General features: G+C 43.0%; 1 protein-coding gene and 1 long non-coding RNA gene across 13 annotated transcripts in view; both read left to right on the top strand.

The window, feature by feature from the left end:
• Ccdc148 (coiled-coil domain containing 148) overlaps positions 1 to 13,106 on the top strand; it is a 284,674-nt gene extending 271,568 nt beyond the window's left edge. For all 12 annotated transcript variants that reach the window (XM_016003164.3, XM_076569531.1, XM_076569535.1 and 9 more), the window contains 3 exons: positions 5,831 to 5,948; positions 7,963 to 8,103; positions 12,858 to 13,106. In XM_016003164.3, coding sequence (XP_015858650.1) covers positions 5,831 to 5,948; positions 7,963 to 8,103; positions 12,858 to 13,004 — 406 coding nt within the window. In that variant the 3' untranslated portion in view covers positions 13,005 to 13,106. The remainder of the gene's footprint in view (positions 1 to 5,830; positions 5,949 to 7,962; positions 8,104 to 12,857) is intronic.
• A 7,929-nt stretch (positions 13,107 to 21,035) lies between these two features.
• LOC121828641 (uncharacterized) overlaps positions 21,036 to 23,313 on the top strand; it is a 67,886-nt gene continuing 65,608 nt past the window's right edge. Inside the window, exon 1 of the long non-coding RNA XR_006071097.2 lies at positions 21,036 to 21,157. This is a non-coding gene — a long non-coding RNA (uncharacterized LOC121828641). The remainder of the gene's footprint in view (positions 21,158 to 23,313) is intronic.

The following is a 23,313-nucleotide window of genomic DNA, read 5'->3' as shown; positions in this document are numbered from 1 at the left end:
TTTGGGGCGGGCCTGGTTCGTCTGTTCCTGGTTCTACAGAAGGGCTCTGAGTCCTCTTTGTTCCTGCCTCATGCACATCTGTACCAGGATGTCACCACCTTGAGTCAGGACTCCCATAACTACTGGTGGGGGTCCGTCTCTGCTGACACTCTTCCTGGAGTTGAGTGGACCCGATTTCCCCTCCTGTGGGGCTGGAGGAGTAAAGCCTGGTGCTGCGATCCGGAGCTTCAGTGCTTGCCCTGGACAGACTCCTATTTGGAAGGGTTCCTGACTCACCTCTGTTTTTATTTACATACCATTCCCTGGGTACCCTCCGGCTAACGGGGGTTCTCCTCCATTTGGTGGGAAGAATAATCTTTGGAGTGAGGTATAAGCCCAGAATTGATTTCCCAACAGGTAAACACCCATTCCCCAAGACACTGCTGCTGCTGCAGTCCCTTTGGTGCGGAGGCCTCGGCAGGTACCTGTCTGACACTACCATGTTGAATGCTCATGTTCATGGCTTCAGCTCTGTGAAGGAAATTTGTTTAAAAACAGTTTACTTCAGCAGAACAAACGTTTACCCGGCACACTGGAGCGGGAATGTTCAGTGTTGGTTACTGTACCCTAACTGAATCTCCACCCCTCTGCTCTATTTTATCTACTGCTTATGTTGTCCTATGAGATTGTTTTGTTTCTTTTTTTTTTTTAAGATTAATTTATTTGTTACGTATACAATGTTCTGTCTGCATATATTTCTGCCAGAATAGGGCACCAGATCTCATTACAGATGGTTGTGAGCCACCATGTGGTTGCTGGGAATTGAACTCAGGACCTCTGGAAGAGCTGCCAGTGCTCTGAACCTCTGAGTCATCTCGCCAGCCCCTGTTCTTGTTTCTTAATTGAAGTGCTTGCCGCTGTGTGCCCTTCTTGGCAAGCCTTCCCCCCTTGTTTGCCATAGGTGTTTAGAGTGCAGTTACCCCCTGATTCCAGGCAGGAGGAAGACCTAGATTTTCACATAGAAGCTTGCCTCAGTCTTCCTGAGGGCTCACTGACACCAGGTGTTGCTGCACCTTGAGATCCGCTCACTTCTTAGAGTGCAGTGCCTAGTCAAGTCTCCTCAATGACACACGGATTCCCTACTTCTACAGGAAAGCTTACCATCCCTGCAACCTCTCAAGGGCCTGGAAGCTTCCAGTCCTTCTCAGATTATTGTTAATGCTCGGCCTGACTCGGCTGCAGCTGTTGCTTGTGAACAATACGATGCTTCTCCTCCCCCAAGAGAAGCTGCAAATGCCTCTTTTGCGGCACTTTCCACCTTTGTGGACTCAGGGAGCGTAAAATAGAGTGAGAAATGAATGCAAGGCTCCTGTTTGGGGATTCAGTGCACAGCTTCAAACTATTGAGTTTAGCCATTTCCTGACATTGACTTTCATAGCAACAGTTTAATTTGGAGAAAATCTGCTACCTCAAATGACTAAAAGTATTTATGTGGAAAATTTTCCAAATGATTGGCTTTACTGTGTTGCCATTTTCTTTCCCCATGAATATGTGAGTATTTGGCTTTCTCCCAAGAGTTCTTTTCTGCATCACTTCTCTTCAGGAAAAAGACAGCTTTCTATCCAGAGCAGAAGTAGCGCCAGGAGTCTTTGACTTTTAAGCAAAGTATTGTTTGAATTGGAGCTATTGCATCTGTGAAAATTTAGACTCACTGTGTTGCCCGTGCCCTTGAATTTTCTCAGGTTAAGGTCACCTGAATAACCTTGAGTATATTCCCTGTGGGCTGGGCCTCGGTGGCCAGCTCCTGCTTTCTGTGGACCCGCCCCGTGTATGGCTCTCAACTGCATCAGTCTTTCTAAAAGGTTTTCTCCACTGTGCCTCCTTCTTTCCTTCCCTGCTAAGTCTTCAGCCACCTCACCACTGTCCACTCTTGCCAACATCACCAGTGACTCCCCATAATCCAATGCAATAACAGCTTTGAATTATAATCAATCTTTTTGTAGCATTTGACATTTTAGATCTCCTTTTCCTTACCTTCTTGGGACTGTTTATTCTTATTTCCTTAAATAGTTTCCTCTTTCTTTGTCCCTTTCTTAAGTGTTGTTTCCTTGGAAATCAGTCCTAATCTCCTTCTTTCTTTCTTTCTTTCTTTCTTTCTTTCTTTCTTTCTTTCTTTCTTTCTTTCTTTCTTTCTTTCTTTCTTTCTTTCTTCCTTCCTTCCTTCCTTCCTTCCTTCCTTCCTTCCTTCCTTCCTTCCTTCCTTCCTTCCTTCCTTTCTTTCTTTCTTTCTTTCTTTCTTTCTTTCTTTCTTTCTTTCTTTCTTTCTTTCTTTCTTTCTTTCTTTCTTTCTAAATTCTTTCTATGCACTCCAGAGGCAGAGCCAGGAGGATCTCTGTGAGTTCAAGGCCAGCCTGGGTTACAGAGTGAGTTCCAGGAAAGGCTACAAAGCTAAAAAGAGAAACCCTGTCTCAAAAAAAATTCTTTCTAACTTTATTTATTTACATATATATATTTTAATGTATGATTGTTCTGCAGGTATACCTGCATGCCAGAAGATGGTATCAGATCCCATTATAAATGGTGTGAGCCACCATGTGGTTGCTGGGGATTAGACTCAGGACCTCTGGAAGAGCAGCCAGTGCTCTTAAATTCGAGGCCATCTCTCCAACCCCTACACTTATCCCAGAGGGCGGCCATCTTCCCTGTGACTCTAGTTCCAATCTGCTACTGATAGAGTTTCCCCATCCTTCTCTAGCCCTGGTCCGAGAACCAGTTCTGTGCTAGATCTGAACCTTGATCCCTGTTTTTCATTTAAGCTTCCAGTCTCAGGGCAAGACTCTTATTTATTGTGACACTGTAATTTCTTCCTTTCTTTGCCCTTTCAAAACAATACTTCCTCTTCTATTTTATTTCTTCCAGGTCTCAAATCCGTATCTTCTCTGACCTTCTGCCGCATCTCGTTTTCCTCTCATAGGATGAGAAACTACCAGCTTTGAGCTAGCTTGCTCTGCTTTGCCCCTTTGTCATCTGTCTTGCATGACAAGGGTTCTGCTTGGCCCAGTTCTCTGAGCAAGGTCTCTCCTGTCGCCTGCCCACAAAGTCCCACAGTGTGATTGTGTCACCCCGTCGGCCCGAGTTCGTGTCATCCCTCACCCTGCTGTATTTGTATTTTGTCTCACTGGATCTCTTTTCAGTTCCTCAAACCCACCATGGTTTCTCATCTCTGGACTTCCACATGATAACTTCCTTCTTTAGAGTCCACTCTTTCTGTTTTCTCCCCCTTGGCTGGAAGGGATTCCTCTTTTGAGTCTCAGGTTCAGAATACTTCTCAGACATGCTCCCACGTCTGGCAAAGATACCTCCCCCAATGGCTTTCTGCCTCAGTGTCCCCTAAAAGCAGCCCCTTCCCAGCCCCATCTCACAGTTGCCCCGTCTTGAAACTTCTGTCGGAGTGACGGCTGTGTGGAGACAGGAGCATATCTCCATGTTGACTTGTCACTGTATATGCCTAATGCGATATTTGATTCATGGCTGGCAGTGAGCTCAATAAATATCTATCAAGTGAAAAATGAGCCTCAGAATGAACTGTAAGCCAGCCTTGTTCATGATACAGGCATAAATAAATGCCATGGTCTCATTTGCAGTTTCTTCCTCACTAGTCAAGCTCCCCTGGCAGGAACGACTATTCCTTTCCCCACAAAGCAGACAAAAACTTTGTTGCAGACAAAGCAACCTATATATCCCACAGGAGGAGAAACTTTCCAAGGTTCTGAGAATTAGCATATGGTAATTGGCAAGTCCCAGGGTATCTTTTAATTGAACCTTCACAGAAGTTCACTTAGCTCGCACTCAGCGCTTAAATTGAGTAGAACCTCATTAAGGAGGTTGTGTCATGTCATGCCTTCGTGAAAATGGAGAGAATGGGAAATACAGCTTCCGACATGGGGCGAGGGGAGAGAGGGCGCCTGCTGATCTGTGGCCCTTGAGTCCAAAGGGTTGGGTTGGTCCTGACTGCTAATGCAGAAGAGCGTGATAGTGTGGCCATGACCTTCAAAGGAGTCGAGGATTGCCTTCTCAGGCATTGTTGTGACTTTTCTGGTTCACATGCTTCCCTTCTGTCCTCTCCCCGTGCTTCTCCCCTCTTGCCCTTTGTGAGCCAGCAGAATGTGAAGAGCATCTCTCGCAGGAGCGCATCTGAGGAGACGGTATGACGGCCAGCCTCAGGCCACCCCAGCTCCCCTGTACTTCCCTGCTACCATTTACTCACTCTGTCCCATGCTCTCGGTGACGGGGATAGGACAAGAAAGGTGCCCATGGTTTAGGGCCAACCTCACACTTACTGTCCCGTCCTCTCCTCTTACACGCCTTGCCTTTCCAAGTCCTCATCCTCAGGACCCAGCTCAAATGTTCCTCCTCCATGAAGCCTTTGTTACAATCTGAGCACTACCTCAACAACACAACAAGTGGCCATCTCACTTTTCTCCAACTCCAGGGGACCATATTTGTACCTCCCTGTAAACTCCGTGTTTGGTTCTTAGGCCCGTCTTGTTTCTATGTTAACTTAGAAACGTCTAAGGAAGACTTTTTCTCAGCATGCCCACACTGTCTAGCACAGGAGGTGTTTAGGGCAATTGGTGTAGGAGGAGAGATCTAGGGAGGAGGACAGCGCAGAGGTTAATTGCAGGGGGTGGGAGGGTGGAGGCTAAGCTTGGGTGCTGAGAACAGTCATTCTGGGTTATGTTTCTGCTCTGCTACTTAATGAGCATGAGACTTTGGACAAATTACACCATTTGTCTGAGCCTCCATTTCTGTATCTCTAAAAGACAAAATTATACATCCAAAATTATACCCCTACGTGTGATTGTTGTGAAGCCTAAAAAGGAAATCATAAAGCATTTAGTACAAGACCTTTGCCTCGTGAGCACTCAGAGAATATCAGAACCTACGACGTGGAAGGTCTAGTGAAAATGCCACCGCAGAAAATACTGCTGTGTATAGTAAGGGCAAAGGGCATTTGTGACTAATGCGACAAAGCCAGTTAGATGTAAGCTGTCACTGGAAGAAGACCAGCATGGCTCAGTCCTCCTGAGAGCTCAGGTGCCTGCTCTGTGAAATGGTGAATCTCCTCTCTCTAAGTCAATAGAATCGCTTTGACAAGAAGACAGCAATAATCGAGGCCACTCCAATACAGGCAGCAGAGAGGACTAGGTGAGCTCCTGGCGCTGAGCTATGTTTTCACGGCTGATGATGATCTGAAAGGAGATGGAAGACGGATGCTGAAGGGAAAAAGCCATGTTTTTGCTGCCATCTACAGATGTCAGAGTGCAATTTTTCAAGTTTCTTCACATGCCCACAAGCCCACTTACTTCACTGAGCCACATTGTATATGAAGTGCAGTGTAATAATAACCTAGATAATTCAAGTACATTGTCACAGTAATTATTTTTCCCTGCTTTCTATAAGTATGCTCATTTAGTCAGGGATACAACCCATAACTCAAGTTGGGTTCAAGCTTGTCATCAGAAGGCTGTGTCATAACTCAGGGTTGGGTGGTGGTTACTCAGGGCACTGGAGCTGTGGCTTTGGCAGTTAGCTGACAGGGTCAGAGTTTAAAATGGTGACAGCGAACACAGAGCTCAACTGGATTTCACTCCAGGCTTTCCTGCATCTCTCTGGTTACTAGAATCACTGTGCATTGCCTCTTATTGTTTAGATATGGGAAATCAAAACGAGTGAAAACTGGTGGGAGGGATGTCCTCTCCCGAGATGTCTCCCGCCGATCTCTTATCTGTCTGTGCACTGGATGAGTTAATTAGGGCACACCTACCTGTCCCATGTCTCTTTTCCTAAGGGTTAAATACAGACAAGAATTGCTGGAGAAGCGTTTGATGGAGAGAAAAAACATGGCCCTTCAAGAAGTTCAGGAAGAAGAAGAGAGAGAGAGGCGGCTGGAAGCCCTTCGAAAACAGGTGTTTTCAATTTGGAAATTTTAATTTTTTTAATGTTTCTAAGTGTGCTAATGATATTATTACTGGGACTTACTTCATGACATCTGCTATATAAAATGTAACTTTTCCAAACTGGGACACGGTTTTCATTCCCAGGAGCCAGTTAGGTTTATGTTGAACCAGATCCAGCCTCTTAATATATTTAAAGAGGTTTATCAGGACCATTTAAAAAACTCTCCCAAGATCTAAATGTGTCCATATCTCCTCTAGTTCATTAACCAAACAGTATCTTTTTGCAGCAGTGAAACTCAGTTTCCAGGCAAAGGACTGTCCTCAAAAATGTGGAAGAGCAAGCTAATCCACTCTAGAGTGGAAACCTTTGCTTGGAAAAATCCCACAGTCAACAAGCCTGTTCAGTACCACTTTACAAAAACCCCTTTTGTATAGAAATAAAAGGCTCCAGTGCCTTGCCTAATAAAAGTAGGCAAGAGTAGATGACAGTCCATGGCAAACACAGGGATTTAAGAGACTGGGAAATGTGAGTTGGTTCCTCTGGTAATTTTTTTAAACTTTGACCTGATAATTGCACAGCCTAACCAATGGGAAGTAAATGTGTAGTTTCCTTTCTAAGTGAGTCGAGATCCTACAGAGCCATGGATGAGACTTGACCTTGGGTCTCCTTCAACCCTGGGACAGCTGGCTAAGTACTCAATGGCAGGAAAAACTTAATCTGCCTTGCTTCCACTTCCTCCTCTGGAAAATGGGAATAATAATGGCTGTACCTGCCCCGTTGGTTGTAGCAATTGGAGATGAAATTTGTGAGTGCTTACTGACTGCAAAGCCCTGTTCCAATGCTCTCGGGTAAAACTTGGCTTAACCTCCTCAGCATCCCTGTGAGGAAAGTCTTTTTCATATCTCTATGTGGTAAAAGAGGAAATCGAGAGGTCAGATAGCTAGTAAGTGTCAACTGGGACTCCTCTGAGACGGCTCTCACGTGCTCATCCTCTTCAATAAAATGACCTGTAGAGATGAATTCAAAGCATAAGAAGATAAACTCTGTTTGTACTAGATCTGAAACAAACAAACAAACAAACAAATTATTCAATCATTAGCAAAGAATTACGTACTGTGGCTTCCTGAAGACAGACTTACTGCCATAATTACTGAATACATTCTTGTTATAAACATAACTTCGATAACTACAGAGTCCATGTGAGTAGAATTCCTTCTATCCAGTAGTCCTTTGAAGGAAGAAGCTTTCTGTTTCCATCACTTGTAATCAGTGTTTAGAGTTGTAGTATAAGGCATTTGAGCTAGGAAACCTATAATAATTAAATTACATTTGACTCTGATCATTTTATTACAGTTTTGAAATGGCACTAACATATCATTTACTTCATCTGAATTCTTGACTTGCAGAATTAACAAGCCAGTGTTAGTAATGGTGCATATGATTGACAATATTAGTGGCTTCTTTTCATTAAGATTTGGGTCAGAACTGTTATTACTACATAGGACAATGACTTTGTGTTAAAATCACTCTGCAATTTTACAACAGAAAGGTAACTCATTGTCTCTAATAGTCCCATGGAGTCCACTTGCCTACTCCGATGGAAGTTCACCCAGCTTGTCCAGTAATGAGGCCACAATTGACTTCACCAGAAAGCCTCGTGGCATTGGTACTTATAGCCATAGCTCAATAGCTGCGCCATTTTCAATGACAGAATACACAGGTTTTCTATGTAGGATTCCATTTGACTTTCATCAGCAGATAAATTTGTATCTGAAATCAGTCACAATCGTGACTATTGAATCATTAGCAAATGATCATACTCTTTAAATACCTTGTTTGGCATGCGTTTTGGCTCCCTTCTAAGTCTCTGGGACTGGCCTGGACTTAACGTTCCTTTGCTCTTTTCTCTACAGTTTTGTATTTCATTAACACTTCTTTAGCAGTCATTACACAAACCTGCAATCCTGCCCAGAAGCCCTTACTTGTCCCCTCCTCTGAGTGCTGTGCTTTCTCTTCTCTCAGGTTGCTGTTGTTGTTCAATCTGATCCAGTCAGAATGATGTCAGATACCATGGCATGGAAAGCTAGGACAGGCACTGAACGTGAAGATGAATTTATCCTGCAAAAGCCACTCTTCACACTGACCACATACAATGAGCAGCAGGTAATGATGGGAACGAGCAGGATTGGTGCAAAATCCATGCAGAGAGTGGGAAGAATTGCTGAAGTGTGTGCTTTGAGTTCCAAATTATTTTCAAGATTTATATTTAAATGCCCTATATATTAGCATATTTTTACTTTTAAATGATAATACACAATTACTGCATGAATCTAAATGTTATAGAATTGTGACATAAAACAAAACAGTTTAAAATCATGTCTATTACTAAAAAATAGAGTGTTTTATTCAAAAGTCATTGATATAAAAAAGGTTATTTGTTGTTCGAATCTTAAATGGTCTTATTAATAAAAAAAAAAAAACACCTGGAGCCAGATATTGGGGTGAAAGCTGAAAGATCAGAGAAACAGAGCAAGCCACAGCCAACCTCACCCCTCCAACTCCTCAGCCGATCCTGTTCCCATGAATCCTCAGACTGAGATCCTCTGAGTCCTCACCTTTTGGGTCTCAGCTGAACTGCCTTAGTTCCTGTTTCCTCATGCCTTATATACCTTTCTCTGCCCTGCCGTCACTTCCTGGGATTAAAGGCATGTGTGTTTCCAAGTACTGGGATTAAAGTTGTGTGCCACTATTGCCTGGCTGGGTTTCCAGTATGGCCTTGAACCCACAGAGATCTGGATGGATCTCTGCCTCCCAAGTGATAGGATTAAGAGTATGTGCCACCACTGTCTGGCCTCTGTCTAATCTAGTGGCTGGCTCTGTCCTCTGATCCTCAGGCAAGCTTTATTAGGGTACACAATTTATTACCATAGTTCTTGATATTGTTTTACAGTTCAAAGATTTCTCTATTGTTGTATTAATAATTTATATCTATCGCCGGGCGGTGGTGGCGCACGCCTTTAATCCCAGCACTCGGGAGGCAGAGCCAGGCGGATCTCTGTGAGTTCGAGGCCAGCCTGGGCTACCAAGTGAGCTCCAGGAAAGGCGCAAAGCTACGCAGAGAAATCCTGTCTCGAAAAACCAAAAAAAAAAAAAAAAAAAGAATTTATATCTAAATTTATGACATAAATCCATTAAATAAGCAACGGATGAGACTGACAGGCAATATGGAAGACAGCTGTCCCAAGTTATGTTCCTAGAGCTAAGGAGAAAACATCTTCTGTGGAAATGCCCTTGAGGGATCATGAGGCTGTTGGTAGCAGCTTAGACGTTGCATTAGCTGTGGCTGGAACTGAGAAGGAAGATTCAAAAAGACTTTTAGCAAAAGGAGGGTCAAAAAGAGGGCATATGAATGAATGGGTATCACCAAAATTAAGGGAGAAACAAGTCATGCATTTTACAGACCTAGAGAGAAAAAAGCCCACATCTCAAGACACCTGCTGCCAAATGAGTCCACAGTGCCCCTCCTGTGTGCTGCACACTTGATAGTGAAGAGTAAGGTGAAAATTTCGTTCACCGGTAATCAAACAGGTGTTTATGAGATTGATAGCTATAGTCTGGTTCTGTGTGAGATTCTTGATAGAGCTCTGGGCTGTATCCCAAATGGGCCAGGCTCTTCCTTCCTAGAGGAAGGAAAGAGAGGGGCCAGGCCAAGGAGAGTATCGTATACAGAAGTAATACACAAGGGTAAGGCCAGTTCTGTGCTGCATGTGGAGAGAGAATGGTCAACTCTGCCTGGCAGGTTAGAGACATGGAGATCTAAACTTGAAGATTTGGGGCAGTAGTTGCTAAATTCATTCAAGATGATTTACAATTTAAAGGGGGAAGTTGGGCGGTGGTGGCGCAAGCCTTTAATCCCAGTACTCGGGAGGTAGAGGCAGGTGGATCTCTGTGAGTTCGAGGCCAGCCTGGACTACAGAGTGAGTTCCAGGGAAGGCGCAAAGCTACACAAAAGAAATCCTGTCTTGAAAAACAAACAAACAAACAAACAAAAACAATTTAAAGGGGGGAAATGTTAGTGTGCATAGGGAGAGTTCTTTATAAGAACATGTGGGTATATCTCCAGAACCAGCTCCCAAAGTGGGGAGGCAACTGCACCCTAAGTGGACTAAACTCAGAGGAAGGTAAAGTCCTAGGGAGCTGGACCAAGCCACCAGGGTTCCCCAGGGAGAGGGAAAGGAGGCCCTTCCTTGAATGGGGCCAGGGGCACAGGCTAAGTGCTGAAACCCGAGAGCAGAAACGGGCTAGGGCCCCACCACGGCACACAATAAGCCTTTCTACTCGGACATCTGACCTTGATCCTGTGCGCAGACATGACATTTTAAAGCAGGTTAAGTTAAATAATGACATTTGTATTTTATCCTTGTATCCTGAATGGGAAATTGATGGATGTTGGGTGGAGGGGTGGATGTGGTGGCGAAAGAGTCAGGAACAGCTCTGACTGGAGAGAAGGAAAGGATGAAGCAAGTGAGGATGATTCCAAGCCAGACAAGTACCACCGTGAAGAGCCGGCATTGGGGATTCAAAGCCACACCCTCGATTTATTGGTTATGTGTACTTGCCTAAGCTATTAACATCTTTATGTTTGTTTTCTTCATCCTTAAAATAATTACTTGCAAAGTTCTTGTGAGAATTAGAAATAATAAATATCAACTGCCTAGAATATTGCCTGGTATTCAGCAGTAATTCAACAGATTATTGCCATTTTGCGGATCTGCCGTTAACCATGTAAGAATACAGAAGGGAAAACAGGCCTGGGAAGAATTAGTTTTGTTCATGTCCTCTTTAGGGTGAAGAGGTATAAAGCATGCTTTTGAGAAACTGATTACTGGCCCCTGGGGAGGAGAAACCTCCTCTCTTCATTTACTTTTTACTAAAAACAGATGAATAATGAACAATATTAAAGCTTCACAGCCCTGGAGCTGAAGAAAAAGGTGAATCTTGGACAGAATTTGGGAGGCAGCGGCACACAGATCACAGAGGGAATGTGACTCCTTGAAAGTGAGTGGGAATAAATGGGGACCGAAGAGGAAAGGCCTGGGTTCCAGGCTCAAACACTTGCCTCTCCGACAAGGACCTTTGGGTTGTTCCTGGCCTCCCACCCATCACTACCCCAGGCCTGCTTCTGATTGCTTGCCATTCCTTCTTTTCGGAGTATTTCTCATAGTTGGTTCTTCTCTGCTTCCGGACACACTTAGGTACTTCTTACTTCATGTCTGGCCAGTCACAGTAAACTCTTGATGCCACCTCCCTCCATCTCTTCTTTCCCTACCACCTCAGTTTATTCTGACTTGATGATCAGATCCATCTTCTTATGTAGCTGCACTTTCATACTAAATGCAGAAACAGACACCACGGCTCCAGCTAGGACAGACTTCAAGACTTTGAAATCCACACCCCAGGCTGAGTCTCCTCTCTAGACAGAGCTCCTCAGTGGCACAGTATTCTGTCCAAACTCCCCTGGTCCCAAAATTGACCTGCTTTGTATCCACATGTGTATATGAGGCTTTCCTGTCTGATGCGATCTCTCTTGCTCCCTCTCTAATTTAAAGAAGATTAAGTCAGATTTCAAAGTTGTCCAGTTGTTTCTTACCTGAGGCCATCCTCATGGAAGCAGTACTCCACACACCTCCATGTTTTACCACATGAGGCACAGCCACAGGTCATCTGTGCACATCTTATCACATCCACTCACCCAAAACTCACTGTGGAGGCGATATTCAAAAGCTTATGACCTTATCATTTTGTGGGGAGATTGAACTTCCAATTTAGGTAAGATGCCTCATTGGATATAAATCCATATGTGGTCACCTCTTATACTGACAAAGAATGAGATGACATTTAAGATTCATAGGAAGAGAACTATGGTCCAACCAAGTATAAATGAGAACAGAAGTTAAGCTATTAATTAGCATGGGATGGGCGGGGCATTTTTCCAGTTCTGTTTGAAACAGAAATTCAGCCTCAGATCCCCCTTTTCAAGGAGTGACCATGTGTTTATGCATAATTTACACATTTCTAAATGATAGTGAAGTTGGAGTGGCTGTTAGGAGATACTCAGGGGGCTGGAGAGATGGCTTGGTGGTTTGGAGCACTTGGGGCTCTTGCAAAGGGCCTGGGTTTGGCTCCCAACATCCACCTAGCAACTCACAACTCTGAACAAATCTAGTTCTAGGAGTTAATATTGCCAAATTCACCAGGATCATGGGGTGTTCATTACCTACGCTGTCTCTTGGGAAGCTGTATTTTGGAGGTTGTTTTCCCCATAAACACGATATTCAAATAATTTCAAATTCCATAGCTACACATTCTTTCTGCTTGTTATTTTACAATTTGACTTTTGGTTATGGCAGTTTCATTAACTAAATTACCACTCCCTCTTCCAGCCTCTATAAGCACTACACACCAATATGTACATATACATGCATACAGACACACACTCATACACTTAATATGTTTTTTAATGATAGCTTCTTAAAAATATATTCTGAAGATTAATATTATTTATTAAAGTAGATTTATTTTATAATGCTTTATTTATGTGATTCTAGCCTGCAATAAATAATAATAGTATTGAACTAAGTTTCTTTTATCTCATCATTTAATAATTTTAATATATTGTATTTGATTAATGTAGTATATAATATTGGATGTAGCCTATGTTGGAAATAAGTAATGCACTAGAAAGTGATAATATCAAAACTCATTTGGATATTTTTAATAAAAACTCTGCAGTTGCAGAATTAGCAAGATTTATTGTCATCTAACCATCTACCTTAAAAATATGCAACTTGGGGAAATATGAAAATTAGTGATAGAATTTACTTCAGCTAAGTGAGTTGTTGTTTATTTATCTGCAGATAACTTCCGATCCTAGACTTCGATTTGAGTTAGCGCTTCGAGAAGCTGGACTCCATAAGACACTGTACGCCAAAGAGATGCTACCAAAAATCAGTCCCCAGAAACCTCCAAGGAAGGACACAGAGTCTACTGTATTCAAACAGTAGACTAGAGGACATGCACAAACATTATATGGACATGGATAATGATTATCACCACGTCTCAATGTTTAAAACCCACCAGACATAAATCATAGCATTTATAAACAACTTTGCCTTTTTTCACTCTTCAAAGTTTTATGCACTATTCTATTTTTCTTTAAGTAACATGTGCTATTACCAAACTCTCCAAAACTATGGGACTTTGGTATACATGTTGTCATTTGGTAGGGTGTTATTTTGGTGGGGGTTTTTTTCCCTATAAAGGGGAGCTCAAAATAACTATTTGTAGGAATTATATGTTTCATAGCTCCACTTTTTTTTTTGGAAATTTGTTATTTCACCATTTGACTTTTAATTATGGAAGCTTCACTATCACTAATATGTCTATTGTTTTTTGGTTTATTGTAAAGGAAGGGATTGAACATTCTCTATATTTAGGAACCAGCTTGGTACATCATGCTTACTACAAGCCAGTCATCTGAACAATCTCCGTTTGCAAATTTTCCTGCAGAAGACAGTGGAAGTGGTGTCTCCATCATGGGAATACCGATTTTGTCTGGGAAGACATGACTGTGTGGTTGTTTAGGAGGAAAAACTGAAATTTTATGATACTTGAAATATTATCAAAAGTTCCAAATTACCCAAGAAATACCTAGACGATTTTCTTGAAGAGAAAGTATCGAAGAGAAGTATTTCATATAAAACTTACCCATAAATTTTTGACTATTTCTAAAAAGTAAAATGTGTTGTTGAAACTTCCAGTGGCTAGTAGTAGTAAGAAGACTAACCGCTTTCTTTGTCTTTATTGCCATCCCATGTATTTCTCATCCACCTCTAGCCATGGGGTTGTTGTCTGTAGGTAGTTTTGAGAATGCTCTGAAACCACAAAATCCAGGGCTGAGGACGAGGCTCAGTTAGTAGAGAGCGTGCCTATACTGCCTGAAGCCCTGACTTCCAGCACCCTATAAACTGGATGTGGTAGCACACACCTGTAATTCCAGCATCAGGAGATGGGAAGCAGGAGAATCAGCGGTTCAAGGTCATCCTTGGCTAGATAGTGAGTTTACAGCCAGCCTGTAACACAGGAGACCCTGTTGAAAAAAAGAGGAAGAGAGGGAAGAGCCGGGGAGGGAGGGGAGGGGAGAGAGAGAGAGAAAAGCAGGGAGAGAAAAGAAATAAAAACCAGTCTGACTGGTACTCTTCATGAGCTCCCCAAGCATCATGAGTGTAAGTAAAAATCAACCCAGCCTGTCAGGATACATTGCCTTTATAAGAGGTTCTATAGGGGAAAAATCTTATCCATATCCCACAATTCATCCCAATGACTCCCTGCTACAGCTCTTTGCATCATTAAAATATCTCATCAAAAAGTGGAGAGAACCTTAAAAAGAGGTGGAGAGTGGTGGGCATGGATTTGTCCTGGGGACTTTCCTAGGGGTCAAAACTGTTATTTTATGGGGCTCTGACTATAAACCCATGGAAACCTGCTGTAACAGAAAACAGGAAGATTTGGATGCCACTGAGCCTGTGGATCCCTACAGATGTGGACAGCCATACCAGAGTCCTGGGATCACGTTCAAACACTACTGAAATATTTATTCTTTTTAAACTCTCTTAACTAAAGACTCTTAGCTGGTGCTGCCTTCTTAGTATGTAGCACTGCCATTCTGAGAAAAAGGAAGATGTCAAATGGTGTTGTTGTGAGGAGGACCGAGTTGTGATCCGGGCAGCAGTCTAGCCATTGGCTGTGCCCAGATTCAGACTCTAACAATTTTCTTTATTTTCTAAAAAACTGTATTAATAGTAGCTATTAATCACTGAGTATAAACTGGATGCTTAGCATCAGTATGTGCTTTCCATATTATATTTGATCATCATTACAGCCTTATGATATGGTTCTTGTCATTTTAAAGATCTAGAAATATAAAAAAAATCTAGAAATGAGATCAGAGAGATGAAATAATATACATTTATCAGTTGTCTTCAAACAGAGACATTAAATGAATGTAGTGAGTCCTGACCATTTTTAAGTAAAATATAAGAAAATAATCTGAAGTCTAAATGATTAATGAACACACAAAAAGATAAAAATGCTTATTCAGACCCCCAGTGAAAGACTGGTACCCACCCACCAGATGAACAGCACTGCCAATGGATGTAATAGCCACAAGAAAATGGGATGACCGCGTGTGGTGGCATAGGTCTGTAATCCCAGCATTTGGAAAGGGGAAGCAGCAGGGTCAGGTTATGGGATAAATCTTTGGAGTCTATTTGATAGTCAAAGGAATTTATCTGGAGGTTAACTCACAACCAGAGTAAAGGAGTTGGTTGCAGAATCCTGGAGGGGTGGGGCACGGTGGAACGTGGTTCTCTGGAGAACTCTGCCTTGATCCGCATCAGCATCCAAGACCACAAAGTAGGGAAGACAAGAGAGCATGTACAAGCATCCCAGGTCTTAAGGATCCTTGGTGGCCACGCCCAAGAAGCAAGTACCTAGCAGCTACTAGGGGTGGTACTTCAGGGCATGGCACAAACAACCCCCCACTACACTCAGGAATTTGGGGTCACCCTCAGCTATATAGGTGGAGGCTAACCTGGGCTACATGATACAATGTCTCCAAAGCCAAAAGGGCACAAAACAGCTCTGCGGTGGAACACACCTGTAATGGGAGTACGGGGCAGGTAGAAGCAGGAGAATCAGAAGTTCAAGGCTAGTCTCTGGTGTATAGAAGTAAATCAGACACTGTCTCAAAAAAGAAAGGAAAAGAAGATAGGAAGCCTGTGTGAGTGTGGACTGGAGAGCTTGCCTGCTGAGGTCATGGTTTTTATACCTTTGATTCAGCAACTCTCCTCGTAGATGTGTGCTATTGAAAGTCCACTGTGTCAGTGTGGGGGGCGGCAGAAACTGGGGTTCAGAAAGAAAAACAAACTAAATTTCATCAGTAGCAAACTGGACAGACATAAAAATCATGGTATATTCATTTATGGAATTACATATCACAAAGGAAATGGGGGGATTTTATCGATATGGACATTATATTTACCAAAAGGGGTGAAGTGTCATATTTCATTTCTCTAAAGAACAAAAACCTGCCAAGATAATCTATATTGCTTATGGATACATGGGAGGCAAAACAGTAGAGAAAAGCGAGAAAATAAAAATCAAGACGAGGATTACCTTGGGTGGCCAGGGAGACAGGCAGGATTGAAGACCCACAAGCTCCTGAAAGTGTTGTATTGTTTAACCAGGGGTGTGGCTACAGAACATTTCTGATCATTTTCAGGTCCATGTGCATATTTTACATACAGTTACATGCCAAGTAAATTCCACAAAAATAAAAAAGGAATATAAGAAAGCAAATAATTAAAAGCATAATCTGTTAATGTACATGTGCATCAACAGTAGCTTTTTCAGTTAAGGTCTGGTATAATAGCCCCAATCTGCACACATTTCTGAGGTAAGGAAGATCTGTCCCTTGTTGGGAGTCTTGCTTCTCTTGACATATTATAGAATTCCCTTGATGTTCTTGCTCCACAGTCCAGTGCCCTGGTACACTTTGGTTCTTACTGGTCTAGTTTTCCTGGATGGCTTGAAAAAGAAAAAAAGGAATATGTACCAAGAACACCAAGCATTATATTCATGTGCACTCATACATGTGTGTTTGTGTGTGCATCTGTGTGGTGTGTGTGTGTGTGTGTGTGTGTGTGTGTGTGTGTGTGGTGGGTTATAACAATAACAAAAATGTATTTCTTGGTAGTGTTCCAAAACTAAATGAGACTGTGCTGGAGAGATGGCTCAGCAGTTAAGAGCATGTGCTGCTCTTGCAGAGGATCTGAGTTTGGTTCCCAGCACCCATGTCCGGCAGCTCATAACTATCTGTAGCTCCAGCTCCAGGAGATCTAACGATGTCCTCTTCTGGCCTCTGTGGGCATCTATACTCAAATTCCTGCCTGAACATGAGCAGGTGCATAAACACACACACACACACACACACACACACACACACACACGCACGCACGCACGCACGCACACACGCACGCACGCACGCACGCACCTACTTTAAAATAAATAAATCTTGAAAGAAAGAAAGAAAGAAAGAAAGAAAGAAAGAAAGAAAGAAAGAAAGAAAGAAAGAAAAGAAAAGAAAGGAAGTACAATCCCATTGCTACTAAATGGCGCCATCTGATTCGTCTCCCAGTCTCTGAGGCAGTGGGCTGCCTCCATCTGGAGGAAGACTGTGTTGTCTGTCTTGTAGGAAGCCCTTTCCCCCAGGAACCCACAGTCTAGGCTCCCCTTTTACTTCCGCTTGTGGAGGGAGTTGCTCTCCTGTGAGTTTTGGGTTCCCTTCCTTCTCAACACTGCAAGAACTTTGTTGTTGATACTTATTTTCTTTCTTCCATCTTTAAGCCTTCCTTGAATACACAAATATGGTGGAATACATTCCAACATTAGAATAAGTGTCTGTCAACCCCATGTTGTCTTCTAATGACCCAGCTGTTCCTTGCCTCTTCTCAAAAGAACATCTTTAAAGAGTTGCCAGTAGACAAGGTCTCTCCTGTCTTCCCATTGCACTCTCTCTCTCTCTCTCTCTCATTCGGATTCAGCCTTGTCCTGTTCTCGTACTGTTCTTAGCAAGATCACCAATGAGCTCCATGCTGGCAAATGATGGTCTTTAATCTCTGTCCCACTGACTTGGTAGCAGCTTTTGGTCCAGGCGACAGCAGCCCCACCTTGGAACACATTCTTTTGGTTTCTGTACTCCTTCTGATTTACTGCCTGCTCCTTTGGCTGCATCTCAGTTTCCTTGGCCAACTCCCCCATTCCTATCCAGCTCTACATGTGGGACTATGTCAGGACTGTGCCCTTTGGTCTATTGCTCTTTATGGTTGTCACCTCTGGGGTCATTCTTAAACCTTCCAGGTTTACTTTTAATTGGTTTTGGGGGTGTCTTTTAATGTACAGCCTTTACCCTCTTTTCTTCTTCATCCCTTGCAATCTATTTATTGAAGACGAGCATCTATATATAGTGTTTCATATACCAGACTTTGCCCTTCACACTCCCAACTCCTCTCCACTTTCTGTCCTTTGTATTTGCTATGGATTGTTAGTTGAGTCTAGCTTTATCAGATAAGATTCTGATTCTTCTTTATGTCCCTCCCACACTGCTTCCCCCGGTGAAATATTCTCATCCATCCATTGGTGGGTTGAGCATTTGGATGTTTTGGGAAATGTTTCCTACTGCTAACTCTCTGTTCTTAGAGTCATTAACTAAGAGCTGCAGATTAATACACTGTGAGGTTAGTTTCTATCAACCTAACACAAATCTAGACACCTCTGGCGAGACAGAACCTCAAACTGAGAAGTTGCTTCCATCAGATCTGCCTGTGAGTATGTCTGTGGGGGCATTTTATTGATTGGTAGTTGATGTAGAAGGGTCCCTGCCCACTGTAGATAATATGTGGACCTGGTCTGTGTGAGAATGGTAGCTAAGAAGGCTAGAAGGGAGCAAGCCAGCAGGCAGCATTCCTCTGTGGTTTCTGCTTCAGGCTCCTGCCTGGAGTTCTTGGATGATGGACTGGTTGTAAGAGGAAATACATCCTTTCCTTCTCCCAAAACACAGTGGGGGCACATCCTCAGATATAACCCAGCCTTCTTCCTTTATTGCTAAGAACCTTAGCTAAAGAAAAGGGCTTTTTTTCTTCTCCTGGTATTTAGTGGTGTAAGAGAAAAAGCCAAACTGTTTGCTTCTTAATAATTTTTTAAAATAGTGAATTGGTTTTCTGACAACCTCCAAAGATGATTGATTTTATTGTATCTTTCTGGTCATGGATTTTAATGTGTTCAGCCTTATAATCTATCAGAGTCATTCTTTTTCCTGTTCCAATTATCCCCTTCTTGACCAGTGTCTCAGTAGGTCTGACTAAACAATCTGACAGACTCCATACCCTGTGCTCTTCCAGTTTCTACTGCTCCGTACAAACTCGTTGATTTTTATCTTCCATCGCCCCACTGGTTTGATTTGTTACAGACTCCAGAGTCTGTATTAATCCCTTATCACTCTATAGCAAGTTACCGTAAAGTTAGAGGCTCATGCCGTTCAGTGTAGTCATAGTTTTGGATATCTGAAATCAGAATTGGATCTGTAATCTAAAATCAAGCTGTGAGCAGAGCAACGCTGCTCTCTGGGGCTCGAGCGCAGAATCTCTTTTTGCGCTTCTAGAGCCTGCCCATCATCCTTGGCTTGGGTCCCCTTCAGTTGTCTTCAAACAGGAGGTGACAGGTGTAGTTTGTCCCACACTGCATATTTTACATGCCTCTCCTACCTCTCTACCACTAGTAAGGAGTCTTGCAATGGCTATGAACTCATACTAGTGTGGCCCAGCACCTACTTTAAGGTCGAATGACTGGTAATCTTGATGTCATTTGCTGTTTAACCGAGCCACAGGTTCGGGGCCTAGGAGATGGGATCTCTGGAGTCATTTTTCACTTGCCACAAGGTGTTTGATACTCTGCAGTCAGTAGCTAGTTGAGGCCATGGTCATCTCAAGGCTCAGCTTGCTTAGACGATCACTCACTGACAGCTGGCAGAAGATGCCGTCTACTGGCTAAGAGCTCCGCTGAGCCTGACACTGAACCAGATCCACATGCTTTCCACAGGAGCTGGGTTCCAGAAAAAAACAGAGACGCCAAGCATGTGAAAGCTCCGAGGCCTGGGAAGCGCTGCTGGAACTGATGTCTGTCTCAGTCCTCCTCCAAGCAGTCATAGTGCTCTCCCTGATGGAACGGGGCTGAGAAATAAGCTCCTTCTCCATGACGTGTGGTGATGGCTGGCCTCCACTGTAGAAGATGTGTGAAGATATTTCACTGCCTTTCAAAATCTGTCACTTTTGTCATTGGGCAGAACAGAACAAGCTCAGCTCCTTCACACTTACTCTTCGGTCCTGGAGTCAGAATTTTCTCTAACAAGCTCAGCATCCCAGTGTCCCAGGGATGGAAATAGTATGTCAAGACCCCAGTATGGATGCCCAGGTTCCATATTGCTAGTGGATTTGCCTTTTATTCTAGGCCTTTTCTATGAGCATTGCTAGAATATACATGTACATTTACATAGGCATACACACACACACACACACACACACACACACACACACACACACACACACACACACAAAGCCCATATATAAAGTCCCATATATTAGTTCATTCTGTTATCTCTCATTCAAATTCCATGGGGTTTTTGCTTCATGTCTTCTACTTTCACTTGTATTTTCTTTTTTCCTTACTGAGGATTCTGGTGCTCCTCGACAAGAAGTCAAAATATGACACCATTACTCATTGTATTATCCCCCAATTTATGCACATAACAGTCAAGATAAAATACCAATATGACAAAAACAACAATGAATTCTTTAGCTATGTACATCATACTCTTTCTCCTTTTCTTATAAATCCATTGTATCTTTGTTGTCAGGGATGATATAAATAGTAATAGTAATAGTAATTTCTTTTCTAAAAATTTTTCTTTGCAAATTCATGTGTGGATACAATGAAATATGAGCATATATACCTCAATTTCCCCCTTCAACTCCACTTCCTACTCTCCCAGCCCCACATATTTCTTCCAGCTTCATGTCCTCTCTTTTTACTAAATAAGCTGCTAAGGGGCTGGAGACCCAGGTTTGATTCCCAGCTCCCACATGGCAGCTCACAACTGTTTATGACTCTAATTCCAGGGGTTCTGATTCCCTTTGCTGTCTTTTGAGGGCACCAGACACACAAGTGGTGCACAGATATACATGCGGGCAAAACATCCATACACATAAAATACAAATTTTAAAAATTATATAAAAAAAACTCAGTCCAACTAGTGTTGACCATATGTTCATGGGTGTAGGGCCATCCTCTGCAGCAACCTATCAGTGGCCATACACCCCAAAAGAGTGATTCTCCCTGGACTGCCCAGAGCTCCTCAGTTAGGGCTGGAGAATCCAGCTACAGTTCTAGCTGACTTGATCTTGTGCAGGTCACCATAGCAACTGCGATTCAGGAGTGCAGTCGCCGTGTCATGATGGCAGCCTTCCACAGCAGCCCTCTCTAGTCTCCAGCTCTCACAGTTTCTCCACCTCTTCTTCAGTGTCCCATGAGCTTTGGCACAGAGGTTGGTGAGGTGTCCCATTTAGGCTGACCGCTCACAGTCACTTAGTCTCAGCCCGATGACCAGTTCTGCATCTCAGCACTGGCTGCTGCCTTCTACAAAAAGAAGCTTCTGTGATGAAGGCTGAGAGCAGCCCGGGTCTATAGGTATAAACATGGATATTCAGAAAGCAGTTGACAACAGGGCCATTTAACACCACAGCAAGAGTAAATCTACCTCGGGTTGAGACTGCGCTTTCCTCTCACTGTGTAAGTCAGCGTGTTTTGCTGATGTCCGAGGGCTTTGTATTAGCTTTCCACTTGTCATTTTGGTGGCCTGTATCCCATTTTAGGGAAGATTCCTTTGGAGCTGCTTGTGGAAACCATATTTTGAGTGTGTTAATAACACTGTCGGAGGCCCTTTATAGTTGCAAATCAGTTTTTCCAGGAAGAAAATGCCATATTTACATTTTCTTCCCTAAGCATAAATGTCAGGAGGCCAGTTGTAAATGGTTTTCTTTGCCTGACAATTTACTTTGTTTCTCTGCCTGACTGCACAAAGCAGTTCCTGCCTTCCTTATGATGTAATAGTCACTGGAATTCTGCTGATGTCAGTCACCCTGGCTGGCCACAGTCAGCAAAACCAGTTCCCTCTTATGACACAGATTCAGATTTATTCCAGGAATTGCTTATAAATGCTACTTCCTCAGTATTTGTCGCATTATTAAGATTTTCGGTTTTCTCCAGGGCCTCTTACTATGCTATTCTGGTCAGTTTTCTCTTAGTCTCCTAGGTCCTTTGATCTCGTTTCTTGATATTTTCTCGGGTTTAAGAAACTTTTTGTTTGGAAATAGTGTCAACTCTACAAAAAAACCTAAAATCCAAGAAGTAATATCTTTAAGAGTTCATGCACTGCTTCACATTCAAGGTGCTCTACCATGTTTGTGTTCCTACTACACACATTCGTGTGGACACACACATATACACACATGCACACACATACATACACACGTACTCATGTACACATATATGCACATATATTTATGAACACACATTCTCTCTCTCTCTCTCTCTCTCTCTCTCTCTCTCTCTCTCTTTCTCTCTCTCTCTCTCTCTCTCTCTCTCTCTCACACACACACACACACACACACACACACACACACACACACTTTTTTTCCTGACCATTTGAGAGTAAGTTTTCTGTCCTATCAGTCTATGTCTACTTACGAAGGGTAAGAATGTTAGTTTCTCCAAGCACAGAGGAGGAGCCAAGAACAGTGAAATGTGTCGCTGCTATAACACCTCCCAATCTAGTCTCCATGTTTCTGCTTTGTCCTCAGAACCATTTATAGCCTTTGTAGCCTCTCCCCTCACATATGGACCCAGTTAGAAGGTGGCCATTGATTTGCACTGTTGGTTTTTTAAGCCAGCTCCTTTAATCTGGTCCATCACTGTGGCTTTGTCTTTCATGACATTGGCTTTTTGTTTGTGGTAAATATATGCAATGTGAAGGTTACTGTGTTAGCCAGTTATAAATGTGCACTTGAGGGCATTGGGCTTATTCGCGTTATTACTCAAACACCACTGCCACCCATCTCTAGCACTGTGTCATTTCATCCTGAAACTCTGTGCCCACTTCAGCCACTTGTGGTAGTATTGTGTTCCCTAAAATATTGTGCACCCTAATAAACTTATCTGGGGTCAGAGAACAGAACAGCCACTAGATATAGAGGCCAGAAAATGGTGGCACACATGCCTTTAATCCTAGCATTCCAGAGGCAGAGAGCCATTTGGATCTCTGAGTTCAAAGCCACACTGGAAACAGCCAGGCATGGTGACTCACGCCTTTAATCCCAGGGAGTGATGGCAGGAAGGTATATAAGGTGTGAGGACCAGGAACTAGGCCTGGATAAGCTTTTAGCCTTTTGAGCAGCACAGTTCAGCTGAGTGGCATCCAGTCTGAGGAAAGAGGATCAGCTGAGGAATTGGCAAGGTGAGGTGGCTGTGGCTTGTTCTGCTTCTCTGATCTTTCAGCATTCACCCCAATACCTGGCCTCAGGTTTGATTTTATTAATAAGACCTTTTAAGATTTGTGCTACAGCCACTGGCAGCCAATACTCTAGGTTTTAGCCCTGTGAATCTGTGTACTCTAAATACATCATGTAAGTGAATCATGCATAA

The sequence above is a fragment of the Peromyscus maniculatus genome, chromosome 4 (assembly GCF_049852395.1).
Source record: "Peromyscus maniculatus bairdii isolate BWxNUB_F1_BW_parent chromosome 4, HU_Pman_BW_mat_3.1, whole genome shotgun sequence".
In the NCBI taxonomy this organism is placed as follows: Eukaryota; Metazoa; Chordata; class Mammalia; order Rodentia; family Cricetidae; genus Peromyscus; species Peromyscus maniculatus.
The sequence above is the reverse complement of the archived record's forward strand: the minus strand, read 5'-3'. Positions and strand labels throughout refer to the sequence as shown.